This window comes from Salvelinus alpinus, chromosome 21, assembly GCF_045679555.1.
Source record: "Salvelinus alpinus chromosome 21, SLU_Salpinus.1, whole genome shotgun sequence".
NCBI classification, from domain to species: domain Eukaryota; kingdom Metazoa; phylum Chordata; class Actinopteri; order Salmoniformes; family Salmonidae; genus Salvelinus; species Salvelinus alpinus.
The window spans coordinates 20586107-20600016 of NC_092106.1; the positions used below are offsets into that span (position 1 = coordinate 20586107).

Here is a 13910-nt window from a genome sequence, read left to right on the forward strand (position 1 = left end):
TGTCTTTCAAAGTTGATTCGTAAAAATCCAAATAACTTCACAGATCTTCATTGTAAAGGGTTTAAACACTGTTTCCCATGCTTGTTCAATGAACCATAAACAATTAATGAACATGCACCTGTGGAATGGTCGTTAAGACACTAACAGCTTACAGATGGTAGGCAATTAAGGTCACAGTTATGAAAACTTAGGACACTAAAGAGGCCTTTCTACCGACTCTGATAAACACCAAAAGAAAGATGCCCAGGGTCCCTGCTCATCTGCATGATAGTGCCTTAGGCATGCTGCAAGGAGGCATGAGGACTGCAGATGTGGCCAGGGCAATAAATTGCAATGTCCGTACTGTGAGACGCCTAAGACAGCGCTACAGGGAGACAGGGCGGACAGCTGATCGTCCTCGCAGTGGCAGACCATGTGTAACAACACCTGTACAGGATCGGTACATCTGAACATCACACCGGCGGGACACGTACAGGATGGCAACAACAACTGCCCGAGTTACACCAGGAACGCAGAATCCCTCCATTAGTGCTCAGACTGTCCACAATAGGCTGAAAGAGGCTGGACTGAGGGCTTGTAGGCCTGTTGTAAGGCAGGTCCTCACCAGACATCACCGGCAACAACGTCGCCTATGGGCACAAACCCACCGTCGCTGGACCAGACAGGATTGGCAAAAAGTGCTCTTCACTGACGAGTCGTGGTTTTGTGTCACCAGGGATGATGGTCGGATTCGTGTTTATCGTCGAAGGAATGAGCGTTGCACCGAGATCTGTACTCTGGAGTGGGATTGATTTGGAGGTGGAGGGTCCGTCATGGTCTGGGGCGGTGTGTCACAGCATCATCGGACTGAGCTTGTTGTCCTTGCAGGCAATCTCAACGGTGAGCGTTACAGGGAAGACATCCTCCTCCCTCATGTGGTAACCTTCCTGCAGGCTCATCCCGACATGACCCTCCAGCATGACAATGCCACCAGCCATACTGCTCGTTCTGTGCGTGATTTCCTGCAAGACAGGAATGTCAGTGTTCTGCCATGGCCAGCAAAGAGCCCGGATCTCAATCCCATTGAGCACGTCTGGGACCTGTTGGATTGGAGGGTGAGGGCTAGAGCCATTCCCCCCAGAAATGTCTGGGAACTTGCAGGTGCCTTGGTGGAAGAGTGGGTAACATCTCACAGCAAGAACTGGCAAATCTGGTGCAGTCCATGAGGAGGAGATGAACTGCAGTACTTAATGCAGCTGTTGCCACACCAGATACTGACTGTTACTTTTGATTTTGACCCCCCCCCCCCTTTGTTCAGGGACACATTATTCAATTTCTGTTAGTCACATGTCTGTGAAACTTGTTCAGTTTATGTCTCAGTTGTTGAATCTTGTTATGTTCATACAAATATTTACACATGTTAAATTTGCTGAAAATAAACGCAGTTGACAGTGAGAGGACGTTTCTTTTTTTGCTGAGTTTAGGTGCACACAGGTCAATACCGCCTTGCACACTCTTGCCTGCATCTAGCAAACAAGAGTTTCTATTGGACAAATTCAGGTATGTTTATCCTTGTTCTGTTTGCTTCCATTTAAGAAGATCTGGCAGTAACGTTAGTGTACAGTCAGTAAGCAGCTACACCGGTGGGCCCCGGTGGCAATAAATTAGTAATACCAAAAGCGTACCTTGACTTGGAAGAGTTACAGTGTTGTGTTGGAAAGTCATAGTACTACCTCTGTTTGAGCAGGATGTTTCAGTAGGCTAAACTAGCTAGCTGCATTTGCTAGCTAAGTAAGTGAAACTGGAAGTGAAAACATTTACGAAATTTCTCTCTTGCTTCTCCTTCATTTTGGAATAAATACATTTGCTCAAAACTGTTCAACTATTGTCTTTCTCTTTGAGTCAACTACTCACCACATGTTATGCATTGCAGTGCTAGCTAGCTGTAGCTTATGTTTTTAGTGCTAGATTAATTCTCTGATCCTTTGATTGGGTGGACAACATGTCAGTTCATGCTGGAAAAACTCTGATAGGCTGATGGACGTCCCCTGGAAGTTGTCATAATTACTGTGTAAGTCTGTGCAAGTGGGTGAGAACCATGAGTCTCCTAGGTTTTGTATTGAAGTCAATGTACCCAGAGGAGGACGGAAGCTAACTGTCCTCCGGCTACACCGTGGTGCTACCCAGCTGAGTGCTGTTGAGGCTACTGTAGACCTTCTTTGCAAAATAGTGTGTTTTAATCAGTTATTTTGTGTCGTGATTATATTTAGTATAGTTTTATCGAAAAAGGATAACTTTTTAAGTGTTTTACAATTTTTATTTTTATGAAATTCAGTGAGGAGGATGGTCCTCCTCTGAGAAGCCTCCACTGTTCCACAGCGCTACAACAAGCAGTGCAGCAGTAATGAATGAGTAGGAAAGTGTATCTATAGGCTTGCGTTGTTGTTATTATTAGCGGCTTGGGTCATTTCTAATATCGAATAATATTTCACTTTCTCTGTTCATAGGAGTAACAACATGAATTTGTGCATGAGGCAGAAATAATGCGGTGCGACTCGAGTTTCGCTATCAGCTGGAAGACGGTGTCCCGTTTTGGACAGTGTCAGTGGAGGAAACGGAGAGTGAAGGGATGTTGAGAGGGGGACCCTAATTCTCCTCTCTTCCCTCTGCTGAGACTGACCATCAGATGAAATCACCATCAGCCCAGTAAAATAAAAATATATGATTTAAATGTATGCTCACTCAGCTGTGCCTCACAAGTAATCCAACAACGGATCTATTACCGGTGTGATCATATAGCCTACCTCAAATAAAAAATGGCCTGAACAGCAATGCATTGGCAGGGCAATTCAAACAAAACCAATATATGATGATATTGCATTGGGCCTATAGCTTACTGCACAAACCTCATTGCTACAGTACTGTTTTTAATTGGTTATTGTTGCATAGGTTTACATTTTTTAAGTCATGTCTGAGCGGTAGATCTCGGCTTGCATTTTGACTCAGAAAGTGATCTTGACTCAGAAAAGGTTGGTGACCGCTGTTCTAGAGTTTTCCCTGTAGCCACCAAATAGCCTACTCGGCCACTGTTAAAACTGTAACTTAAAGCGGGTACAGCCTCAGTTTACTACTGTAAACGCACCTGGAAGTTGCACAGAATTTTCACAACTTTCAAGTCTGTGCTCAGCAGACCTGAAATTTGCTCATTTACGAAAAACACTTGAGGAAACATTGGTGGCAGGAAGTACTCTTTGGTATTGTTTCATCTGCTGTTTGGCCCTTTAAGACAGTTTGTAAACCACCCCAAAAGCGATCTATAAAAATATATATTTTAAGAGATCTATAATGATTAGCTGTGTGTGGACGGACCTAGATACAGATGCTATTTTCACCTGCTTCATTTTACCATTATCTGTTAACTTTTGTTTATTTTCAGTTTATTTAAGAAGATAAAGGAAGACAGACCAACACATTTAGAAATGGTTGGAGGTAGCTTCCACAGATCAGTCCTTTGTTAGCTACTCTGTTCATTACACTAAATATGTAGTTTCTAAGGTTTTGTTCTTACAGAGTAGACAGGACAGGACACACAAAGGGGCTGTGTTGTTCCTTTCATGGTGGATGAATAAAGGAAGGCCTTTTCCCTCGCGATTCCAGGTGCCTAGCAACTTCTCTGTCTGTTCTGTCCCTTCATGTAGCTCAGTATCGGTCATGTGATCAGTCAGGGTTTCGCTGTCCAGAGCCAGCAGAGTAGAGCTGAGAGAGAGAGAGACATCTGAACTGCATATGTAACACAGCAGGTACCACTAAACGTGATCAGTCTAATAATAGTCTCTCACTGTCTCTGAACTCCAGTTTTATGACTCATGTCAGAGAGAGAATGCTTTGTTTACTGTGTAAACATTACTTTCCTTAGTTCTTTCAATTTAACATGTTGCATTGACTGCTGTATAACCCCCCAAACCAAATATACTTTATGAGGCATAGAGATCTCCAACCCTCCATGGTAATACTGCTGAAATAACCCTGAGGTGGGATCAATGATTAACACCCTTTAAACACCCTATACTGCCCCAGTCTTGTGTAGGAAAAGCCATCTGAACTGCATATGTAGCAGGTACCACTTAACGTGATCACTTTAATAATAGTCTCTCACCAGCTCTACATCTGTTGAAACTGAAGCTTTTGGATTTCCAAACATCTTAGAAAAAGATCCCATTATCCTAACTTTCATTTAGTAGGACCATCAGTCAGCCAACAAAAACAACGCAAATTACAAATACATTGGTTTTGTTTTTCCACTGTATCAAATTACATTACTTTGAAATCATCATGATTGGATTTCATACAGTTTTGTTACAGTAGTTGAATGGTTGTTGCCCTCTGTTGCAATGTCAAAAGGTTGCATTTGACTCAGTTGAAAAGTAATTTGAATAATCAATGGAAAAATGTAGGAACACCTTGCTTCAATAACTATAGAGCTGCTTATTCTATTCATATGCATATCTTAGCTTTTTAATGTACATTTTATCCCCCTTTTTGGAGGAAATAATCTGAACAATGGACTATAGCCAAACTGAAACTGTACAGTAGTTAATATCACTGGATCCAGTCATGGTGATTAGATAGATCTTTTGTTTGAAGTGACATTGATATGTGGAGGAAGAGACACCAGTTGGCTGGTAAGGTGCTGGTAAGGTGAGACTCCAGTCTCCAGGGACTATTCTCTCCCATATTTACTATGAGAGTCCAATTAATATTTCAGCATTTGTAAGGTGCTACAGGATGTGTTTTAAACATGAGACTGGAAGTCTTAAAGTCCCAGCCAGCATGCCGGAAACAGACTTCAAATTGCTTTTAGAAACAATTAGACATTTGGTTCCTGTGTATTTCTTGGATTCATCTACATCCTTAATTGATGATGACATATGTTCTAGGACTGCTGCTACTGATTATAATTCTAACTTTTCATAATTTTTTTCAGTCTTCTTTTCCTACTCTGCTGACATATCATTTGTCACCTGCACCTGTGAGGTGATCTCTTGTTGGTAATTGTTTATTACTTTTGTGGTAAAGTTGCTGATTGGTGGCGGTAACATGGCCTCTTGGATTGCATTTGAGGCTACCTTTACACTGGCACATGTACTGATCCTTATCCCAGCATCCATCACCTTCTCATTGGATAACAAAAAAAAAACATTACAAACTTGCTGAAGTACAACAAATATATTGTTGGTAGTGTATGAACCTCTGTGTGCAGATGGTAACTAAATAAAACAAGAGGAAAATATATACATAATTGATTATTGCTTTCTGAATGAAACCAATAGAGATGCAAACCTTCATAAAACAACTGTCTTTATTAAAAAGCAGGTGATGTGCAGTTAACACTGCAGGACTAACACACACTGTAGCACTGTTCTGGCTGGACACAGGTGCACAATGCCCCCATTTCTCCTCATTGGCCCAAAACACTGAGGCCTTCAGTTTGTCTGCTCCCAACCTGTTCTCCCTTCCCTCTGTGCACCACTATCCACACTGTGTTGAATACATCTGTCATCTATCTGGAGTGCAGGTGACAGCATTCAGTACAGTTACAGTATGAAGTATGTTAGTAGTATTTCGTATTTTATTAGGATCCCCATTAGCTGCTGCCAAGGCAGTCGTTACTCTTCCTGGCATCCAAACAGATGATTACATCACACAATCACACCCTTAACACTGATGATAGAACATCACCATCAAACAAATGCATCTCTTTCACAAAGTCTTTTACAAAACAAAATGCAAAAATATTCCAACACAAAATTCAAATCCTACATAAAAAATAAACACAGTTCCTTAAAAAAGTATTTGTGAACATACTGATTTTGTTCAATCTACTGTATTCTTGCAGTGAAAAAAAAGCATTTCCACCTCTGTCTTTTTATGAAGGCATCAGTCAAATTGAGTATTTTTAACAGCCTCCCTTAGTTTCTGAAACCTAAGCAATGTGTCATTTATATGAGGCAATAACATAGAGAAATGTCAATGAGAAGATAATGATTGAATATTCTACATTCTATATCATTTGATGTAGCGTAGTTGCCTGAAGCTACGGAAATAATTAAATGTTAGTGATTTAAAATATTAATGGACTCAATGACTAACATCTTAGACAGGAATAATCATAAAAGTACAAACGTTATGTCATTAATTCAATTAGGCTTGTGAATGTTTTTAAATGAGCTTGATATATTTTCAATGGATATGCATAGCTCACTAATAATCCAACCCTTAAAACCTTGTAATTAAATTAATAAATGTAGAAACTACTGATCTTATTTTTTATTTCCTTTGTTCTCACTAAACCCAGATGGAAAGCATATGATCCTTCTCAAATGTCTTTCTTACACAATCCGGCCCCGGAACTTCTATGCTTTTCCTTCAGAGTAGATATTACAGAGACAAATACTGTACACATGTAGACAAATCCAACAAAACAATGGTAAAAAAAAGCAAAAACAAACACATCCCTTCATTGCGGAGTCTCGTTGGGATTCATGAAGCCCCATTAGAAACACGTGTAGAATAACATTTTTGGTTGCTACATAAATAGTCCTTGTCCCATCCATTGTCCCATCACACGTAGTCTTTTCTCTCAAACCCGGGCCCACCTGGGGCAGAGCGTGAGACAGAGTATGCCATCCGTGAGGGGTTGTACCTCTTCTCCCGAGGGGGACAGGAACAGCAGAGGAGGCTTCCCCCGAGGATCATGAGGGCTGAAGCCCCCCAGCCAATGTAGAGCGCTGCCCCTAACTCCCTGCGCTGAGCATCAGTCAGCAGCGGGTTGTAGAAGTCCCTGATGATAGTGTTGGCTGACCAGGACACTGGTATCAGCTGCATGACTCCCGACACGATGAAGAACACCCCAGAGATTATCATGACTTTAGCTTTGGATGCCTCGTCCTCGATACAGTTGGTGCACTTGGCCCCGGCGATGGCGATGAGCACGGCCAGGATGGCCAGGAGGATGGAGATGACCGTGAGGGCCCTGGCGGCCTGGAGGTCCTGGGAGAGGGCCAGCATGGAGTCGTATACCTTACACTGCATCTGGCCTGTGCTCTGGACAACACAGGTCATCCACAGGCCCTCCCAGATGATCTGAGCCGTGACGATGTTGCTGCCGATGAAGGCCGTTACTCGCCACATGGGCAGGGTGCAGGACACGATGGCAATGATCCATCCTAATACGCATAGAGCGATCCCCACTAACTCCAACCCTGCAGACATGGTGGTAATTCTGTTGTTGCTGGAGCTCCTTCTGTATTCCTTTCAGTGCGCCGTGTTCCGTCACACCTGAGATACCTGAGAGGATCTGACAGAGGATCTGTGAGAAAGAAAGAGACCAGCCAGAGTCAGAGACACTAACACCAATTGACTTAATTTAGCCCCTAGCACCTGTGAGTTTGTGATGTGTGATGTTCTGGTGCAGCCGGGAAGACAAGTATCCTTTATATCCCAGATCAGCTGAAGGGAGGAGCCCTGGAAGGTCCAAAAAAATGCTTCTCTGTGACATCACAGGGTAGGATTAAAAGTTGTAAAAAAAATGGTGGTTTTCAAAACCTGCAAGGAGTTACTAGCCAGAGGGAGGGTATTATCTTGCTCTTCACGTCACCGCGAATCTCATAGTGTATGAAAATCACTGTTTTTAAAATGTTTTAGCTTTTGACATCAGTTAGAACTTTTTAACTTTATATATATATATTTTTTAAACCTAAATTAAAAAATGAGGTTGAAAAGTGGGGTAATTTCCCTTTACTCATTAATAGATTAGCCCTAATCTTGTCTCCTCAGAGCAATCATTCTCTCACAGCATTAGCTGAAGCAGCTTGTAAAAGAAGAATGCCTGACCTCAATTCATCGGCAACAAGCTGTCTTGTTCACTCTATTTGACGTGGTCTAATGGTCATGTCTGTCTGTCACTGACTCCAGTGCCCTTGAATTCCTAACAACCGGGAGGGTCTCCCCTAGTTATGCCCCAGAAACTGGGATAATAGACTTTCATGACCCAGTGTTGATAACTCTCTCCGATCCCCATCTTGCTATGAAACAGACCCATTGTTTTGGGGGCCATTTTGGAATGGCTGAAAGTGGGGGGCTGACAAAGCAAGCTCCTTGTTATCTAAGCCCAACAGATATGGTAGTCAGCCAGGTAGCTAGCAGCTATGAAAGAGAATCCAACTCAACACATCATTACCATGGATACCCAAGGATCAGTGAAGGAAAATGCCTGTTATTTCCTGATCTGGGTAGAATGAATGACACAGAGGCAATTCTCTGATATAAGTTGAGAGATTCAAACATACTTTTCTTATAAACTGTATAGCGAGTAGCACAGGACTTAGTGGCACTTCCCATGTAGCAAATCACTTAATAATGTTAATGAAATGTACTGTATAAAGTAACATATAGCAACAAGTTATATTTTTCTGTCATCGTATTAAAAAATATTTGAAGAAAAAATGAAACTATTATGAAACAGTTTTTATTGTGAAATTGACACACATCGAACATCAGAATAGTTTATATTTTCACACTTAACAAAAGCTGTTAAACGGTCAGTGTTTGGCATATTGTTATCCAACATACGCACAACATAAGCTGTTATTCACTCAGTCTATAGAATATAAAATGTAACAATGCAGATGGTTTCAATTCAACGCCTTTCAAATATTAAGATTACAATACAATATTTACAACACCTTTGTATATTTTAAATAGGCATACAGTATGAAATTAAAGTACATCAAGTCCAGTTTGGTGTGTTCCCCTTCAACAGAGCACCATCAAAAATGATCCAGTAAAAAGCAGTATTTTATTGTTTTGGTAGAAATCACCACCATTTTATCTGTTCTGGAATTCAAGGTTGGTATCAAATGTCTTTCATCCACTGAGCAGAAAGTAGCTGCTGCCAGATACCCAGGTCAGTTCAAACATAGTCTCTTTTGTCATAGCCGCTGGGGGCCACAGACCTGGTCAGGGAGTACACCATCCGCGAGGGCGGCCCTGCATACCTCTTCTCAGGCTGTGGGGGGCAACTACAGCACAGGATGCACCCCCCAATGAGGAGAAAAGCGGCTGCAGCCCAGCCCAGGTAGAGAGCCCCTCCAATCTCCCTCTTGTGAGCCTCGGGAGTGATGGGACTATAGAACTCCATGATGATGCTGTTGGCTGACCAGGACACAGGGATCAGCTGGGTCAACGATGCTACGATGAAGGCTACCCCCGCTGCGATCATCACCCGGGCCTTGGCCGTCTCGTCCTTCACACAGTTGGTACACTTAGCCTCCACCACGGCCACCAGCACCCCCATGATTCCCACAAATATGGAGATGACTGTGAGGGCTCGGGCTGCCTGCAGGTCCGAGCTGAGGGCCAGCATGGAGTCATATACCTTACACTGCATCTGGCCCGTGCTTTGGACCACACAGGTCATCCAGATGCCCTCCCAGATGGTCTGAGCCGTGATGATGTTGACACCAATGAAAGCGGACACCCTCCACATGGGCAGGGCGCAGGACACGATGCTCAATATCCAACCCAGGACAGCCAGGATCATCCCCAGGATCTCCAGTCCCAACACAGCCATTTTCTTGTTTTACCTTCCTCTGTAAGCAAGTCTACAGGTGTCTTCACTCTCTTCACTTCACTGTCTCAACTTCACGCACAGAACGGTTTCACTGTCTGGGTTCTGCTCTGGAATTCTCACCACCTGTATACTCCCAGCTATCTTTATAGCACTCCGCCAACAGAAGGTAGAGTCTCATGGCGATTAGCCAAGGAGGTTTTGAAATGTTTTTTCTTTTCTTTCTTCTCAACGACCCCCAGAACAAGCTTTGGCATGAGAACGGCTTGGGTGCACAGATTAATGATTGAAAGGTTGAGCCATGATTGATCCCCTACTGTTTGGGCTGAGGGGGAAGGTCAATAAATGGCCAAAGCGAAAATAGTTAAAGGATAACGAACAGGTTAAGAATGGACGAGGGAGTAACTACAAGTGGAGGAATTGGGAATAACATAAACTCATGTGTTCGTTCAACAGATGTCTACCATTGTACAATTATGTTCAGGTCAAGATACATATTTAGCTCTCTATGGAGTGTTTACCTCTTTGTATTACTGCTAACCCTTAGAGAGAGCTGCCTAGGAAAATCTGTTGGCCTACTGTGTACAAGCACTATTGGCTAGTTTCCAACCCAAATACCCTAATGAAGGCATAAGCTGAATTGTGTTGGTTTTAATAATAAATATATTTTTAAACAAACTTCCATTGTTGCTGAATATCGTTTCATCTGGTTTCCAACCCCAGCAGTAGGGCTCTTTCTTGGATCACTTTATTTCAAAATGACATGACCTGGGTCAGGAGCCAATGATTGCTCTCTCTGGTACCTGATAACATTATTTTGGGAGATGACGTTGCACAATGAATAAATGCAAAGCTGCAGTTATCTTTTGTCTTTGTTTGGCTAACAGATTTAGAGATCACAGTTAGACAAGTTTCTATTTGGCTATCAACTTCAGGCATAGAAATAGACGGTTTGTCTGATCAGTCCAGTGGACAAACATCTCCCAGTGAGTGAGTGGGATAGTGGTCATTGTGGCTTGGGAGTTGATTTGATGAGTGGGTCAATGTTATCAGACAGTGTCCTTGTCCACAAGGTCACTCTGCACTAAAGGGTTTCACCTTTATTTGAACTGTCTCAACTGTCTGCAGCACAGGAAGTCCCAGACACAGACACTGGACTCTGCATGGTTATAGATGGGTACTTACACTCCACAGGTGAAGAGACTGAGTAACACAATAGAGCTGTTGGAGGCTATGCTTGTTTGTATGGTGCTCAAACATCCCTAGGCAGTACTTTAAGTCTATGCTATAAGACTGTCTTAAAAGTATTTTCCCCTTATCTTATTCTTAGACTAGAATGTAAATAAAGCCATTGTTCGATTTTTCATCAATGGGAGCATTGTGAAAGAAGCTAGTTCACCTTATGGTTACAGTGTGGGTTACCTACCTCCCCTCATGAAAATGGCTGCTTTTTGTCAGGCTCAGTTTCACTCTCCCAAATGGAACAGGGGGCACAATGGAAGGCAGCAGAAGGCACCCTTCAGAAATAAAAATGACATTGTTGCTGCTCACATTTGCATTGAAATCAAAAACCGTATTTGTGCGCGGTAGACGGGCTGAGTTGTCTAGATTTCAGGTGATATGGACCTGCAGGCATTCCTCCCCTATATTTTGGTATATTTCTTTAGATCCTGTGTCTTTAATGGGATGTCCTGTCTCAGTGTTCCGTTGGTAGCCTGACCTTATTAAGCCAGTTTCATCCTTAAGCATAGGCACGGTTACCCCTCCTTACATTCATAGCATTCCTGTGGTTATATCATCTGCGATAAGACCTTACTTTCAGAAGGGAATGTCCCTGCTATAAGCCAATTTAACAAAAAAGGAGTTGCTTGTCAGTATGATGTATGCTATTGTATACAAACAGTAGTTAGCACAGTGCATGATGTACTCACATTATGATATCATACTGCTGGATAATAATGCAAAATGCTGTAAGAGTGAACTTATCTTCATTTTTGTATCATCATTTTCAGTCGTGCTAGAAGATTCTGAGTAGGCGTAACTTACTTAGGGTTGAATGGGAAAGTTATTTTAATTATTTTAAACAACATTAACATTTTCATGATCTAAATCTTCATCATTGAGTAACATTCATTTGAAATTTAGCACACATTTTCGAACAGGTAAAACATGAATAAGATATTTCTCTAATCCTACTGTATCTACACTTGTTTGACTCTATAAATGCATGTCTCTAGCTTTACAGAAATCATATATGTAAAACACAATCTAGCATTCATCGGCAATCGTTTATTCTTTATATCTGAATCAAATATCCCACATGGCTGCATTTGTTCTGCACTACCCCTGTAGTGTGCAGTCAGGAAAGGGGGGTTGCTAACACTAGTTATCCCATCAGTCCCATCAGTCTCAAGGGGCTGTCTCTATACTAATGCCATTGAACATACACTCTCTCACACATAGTCCCTCCTCATATATCCATTGACAGACATGGGAGACTTGACCGCAGAGTAGTTCACCACCTTGTGGTGCCCAGACCCAGCCCCGCTCCCACCCTGGGGTGCTTTCGGGGGGCAGGAGCAGCAGAGTAGAGCTCCCCCTAGGAGAAGCAGACAGGAGGCAGTCCATCCAAAATACAGTGAGTTCCCAAACTCCCTCTTCCCCGTTTCCTCCAGCATCGGGTCGTAGAAATCCAAGACGATGGTGTTAGCCGTCCACGACACAGCCGTCAGCAGCAACAGCCCCGCCATGATGAAGGTCACCCCGGCTCCCAGCAACATGCGAGGTTTGCTGCCTGTGTCCGAGCTGCAGTTGGTGCACTTGGCCCCGGCTACAGACAGGCCGATGCCCATGATGCACAGCACCATAGAGACGATGACCAGGGCTCGGGCCGCCTGTAGGTCCACAGGGAGTCCAAGCATGGAGTCGTGGACCTTGCAGTGCATCTGGCCCGTGCTCTGGACAGAACAGTTCATCCACAGGCCCTCCCAGATCACTTGAGATATCACAATGTTCTGGCCAATGTAGGCAGCTACTCTCCACATTGGCAGGCCACAGGCTACCATGACCCCTAGCCAGCCTGACACACAAAGGATCATACCCAGGATCTCCAGGCCGGCCGAGGCCATCTCTGGAACTAGTCTCTCCCTGTCCCTGGGTGCTCTGGTCCTGGTCTGTGGCTGTCGTCTTTCTCTGTTCTTGGTGATGTGATCTTGGGCTGTGGTCTGTCCCTTGTGCTGAGCTGTTGTAGTCTCCCCTTGTCCCCTGGCACTGGGCTGTTGTCTGTCTCTGTTCCTGTGTCCTCTGGGCTGGGGTTGGGCTGCAGTAGTCACTCCCTATCCCTGGGTCTCTCAGTTTTGGTCTGGATAGAAGGCGCTCTGTGTTTCAGAGCACAGCCCTCTAAAGATGATATCAGATCTCCTTGGCTCAGAACGCCCTGGATAAGACTTTAGTCAGTTAGGGAGAAAGGGGGAAAGAGAATGAGAGTGGGATAAACAGATTCTACCGTTCTTTATACTGCTAAGAAGATTGTAAAGTGGAGTCAGTTTACGTTCAAATAACACCAAATATTTGAGGGTAACATTGATATTTTCGCTTCACAGCTAAATCGGGTAGTTCCAGTAACCTTGAGGGCGTAAAACCTGAATCACTGTCTCTGCATAGTAGGTCAAGACACACAATGACAGGCTTTGTTCAGTCAGTTAGACAGATACATTATACCTCTTAGGAGAAACCGCTCTGCTCAGAACAGGCCTGGCACTGAACATGTGTCTTACTCTGCCTGTTTTGTTCAATGAAGTTCTATAAGTCTTATACCATGAAAAAAACATGTGAACTGAACAGGAAAAACTCTAGCCCTATCAACGTTTTACCTTATTTGTTAGCTTATTCACTCAAGTTGTAATGGATGTTCTCTGGATGTAAATAAAATGATGAAGGGTGGCTCTGTACACTTCAGTTATCAGACAAACAACTGTCCTGTCCTGGTAGAGTTGTTAGGGTTGGCTGGCCAGCTCTATGTGATTTATAGCCCATTATAGGCCCTTGTCTCACTAACAGGGGTCATCACTGGAGTCATAGGTCAAAACAGGGGTCACTGCTATCTCATTCCTCCCACCAGATAGTGAAATCAACACCTAACAACACATGCCATCTCACTTGGCTGATCTCCACTACAGGTTGTTGGAGGGCAAAAAATGTATTATCACTGAATCATCACTGAAAGTCCCTGAATTACCAAATACCTTATGAAATATCTGTTTTTTGTGAGATGCAGAATGTCCTTTTCAGATCAGAACAGGGA

At 43.2% G+C, this 13910-nt stretch overlaps 2 protein-coding genes across 2 annotated transcripts; both read right to left on the bottom strand.

Annotated features, from left to right (window-relative positions):
- Window positions 1-5320: 5320 nt before the first annotated feature.
- On the bottom strand, window positions 5321-10025 carry LOC139548002 (claudin-3-like). Its single transcript, XM_071357290.1, has 3 exons — window positions 9149-10025; window positions 7890-7906; window positions 5321-7261 (listed from the first exon to the last, which is right to left on the bottom strand). Exons 1-3 carry the CDS (start codon window positions 9608-9610, stop codon window positions 6601-6603), a joined length of 1140 nt encoding a protein of 379 aa, XP_071213391.1. The 5' UTR covers window positions 9611-10025; the 3' UTR covers window positions 5321-6600.
- A 1628-nt stretch (window positions 10026-11653) lies between these two features.
- On the bottom strand, window positions 11654-13063 carry LOC139548003 (claudin-4-like). The gene has a single exon (XM_071357292.1). It carries the CDS (start codon window positions 12733-12735, stop codon window positions 12061-12063), a length of 675 nt encoding a protein of 224 aa, XP_071213393.1. The 5' UTR covers window positions 12736-13063; the 3' UTR covers window positions 11654-12060.
- Between the last annotated feature and the right edge of the window lie 847 nt (window positions 13064-13910).

Coding starts and splice junctions, on each gene's coding strand:
- LOC139548002 (XM_071357290.1), bottom strand. CDS start 9,610: ATGGCTGTGTTGGGACTGGAGATCCTGGGGATGATCCTGGCTGTCCTG.
- LOC139548003 (XM_071357292.1), bottom strand. CDS start 12,735: ATGGCCTCGGCCGGCCTGGAGATCCTGGGTATGATCCTTTGTGTGTCA.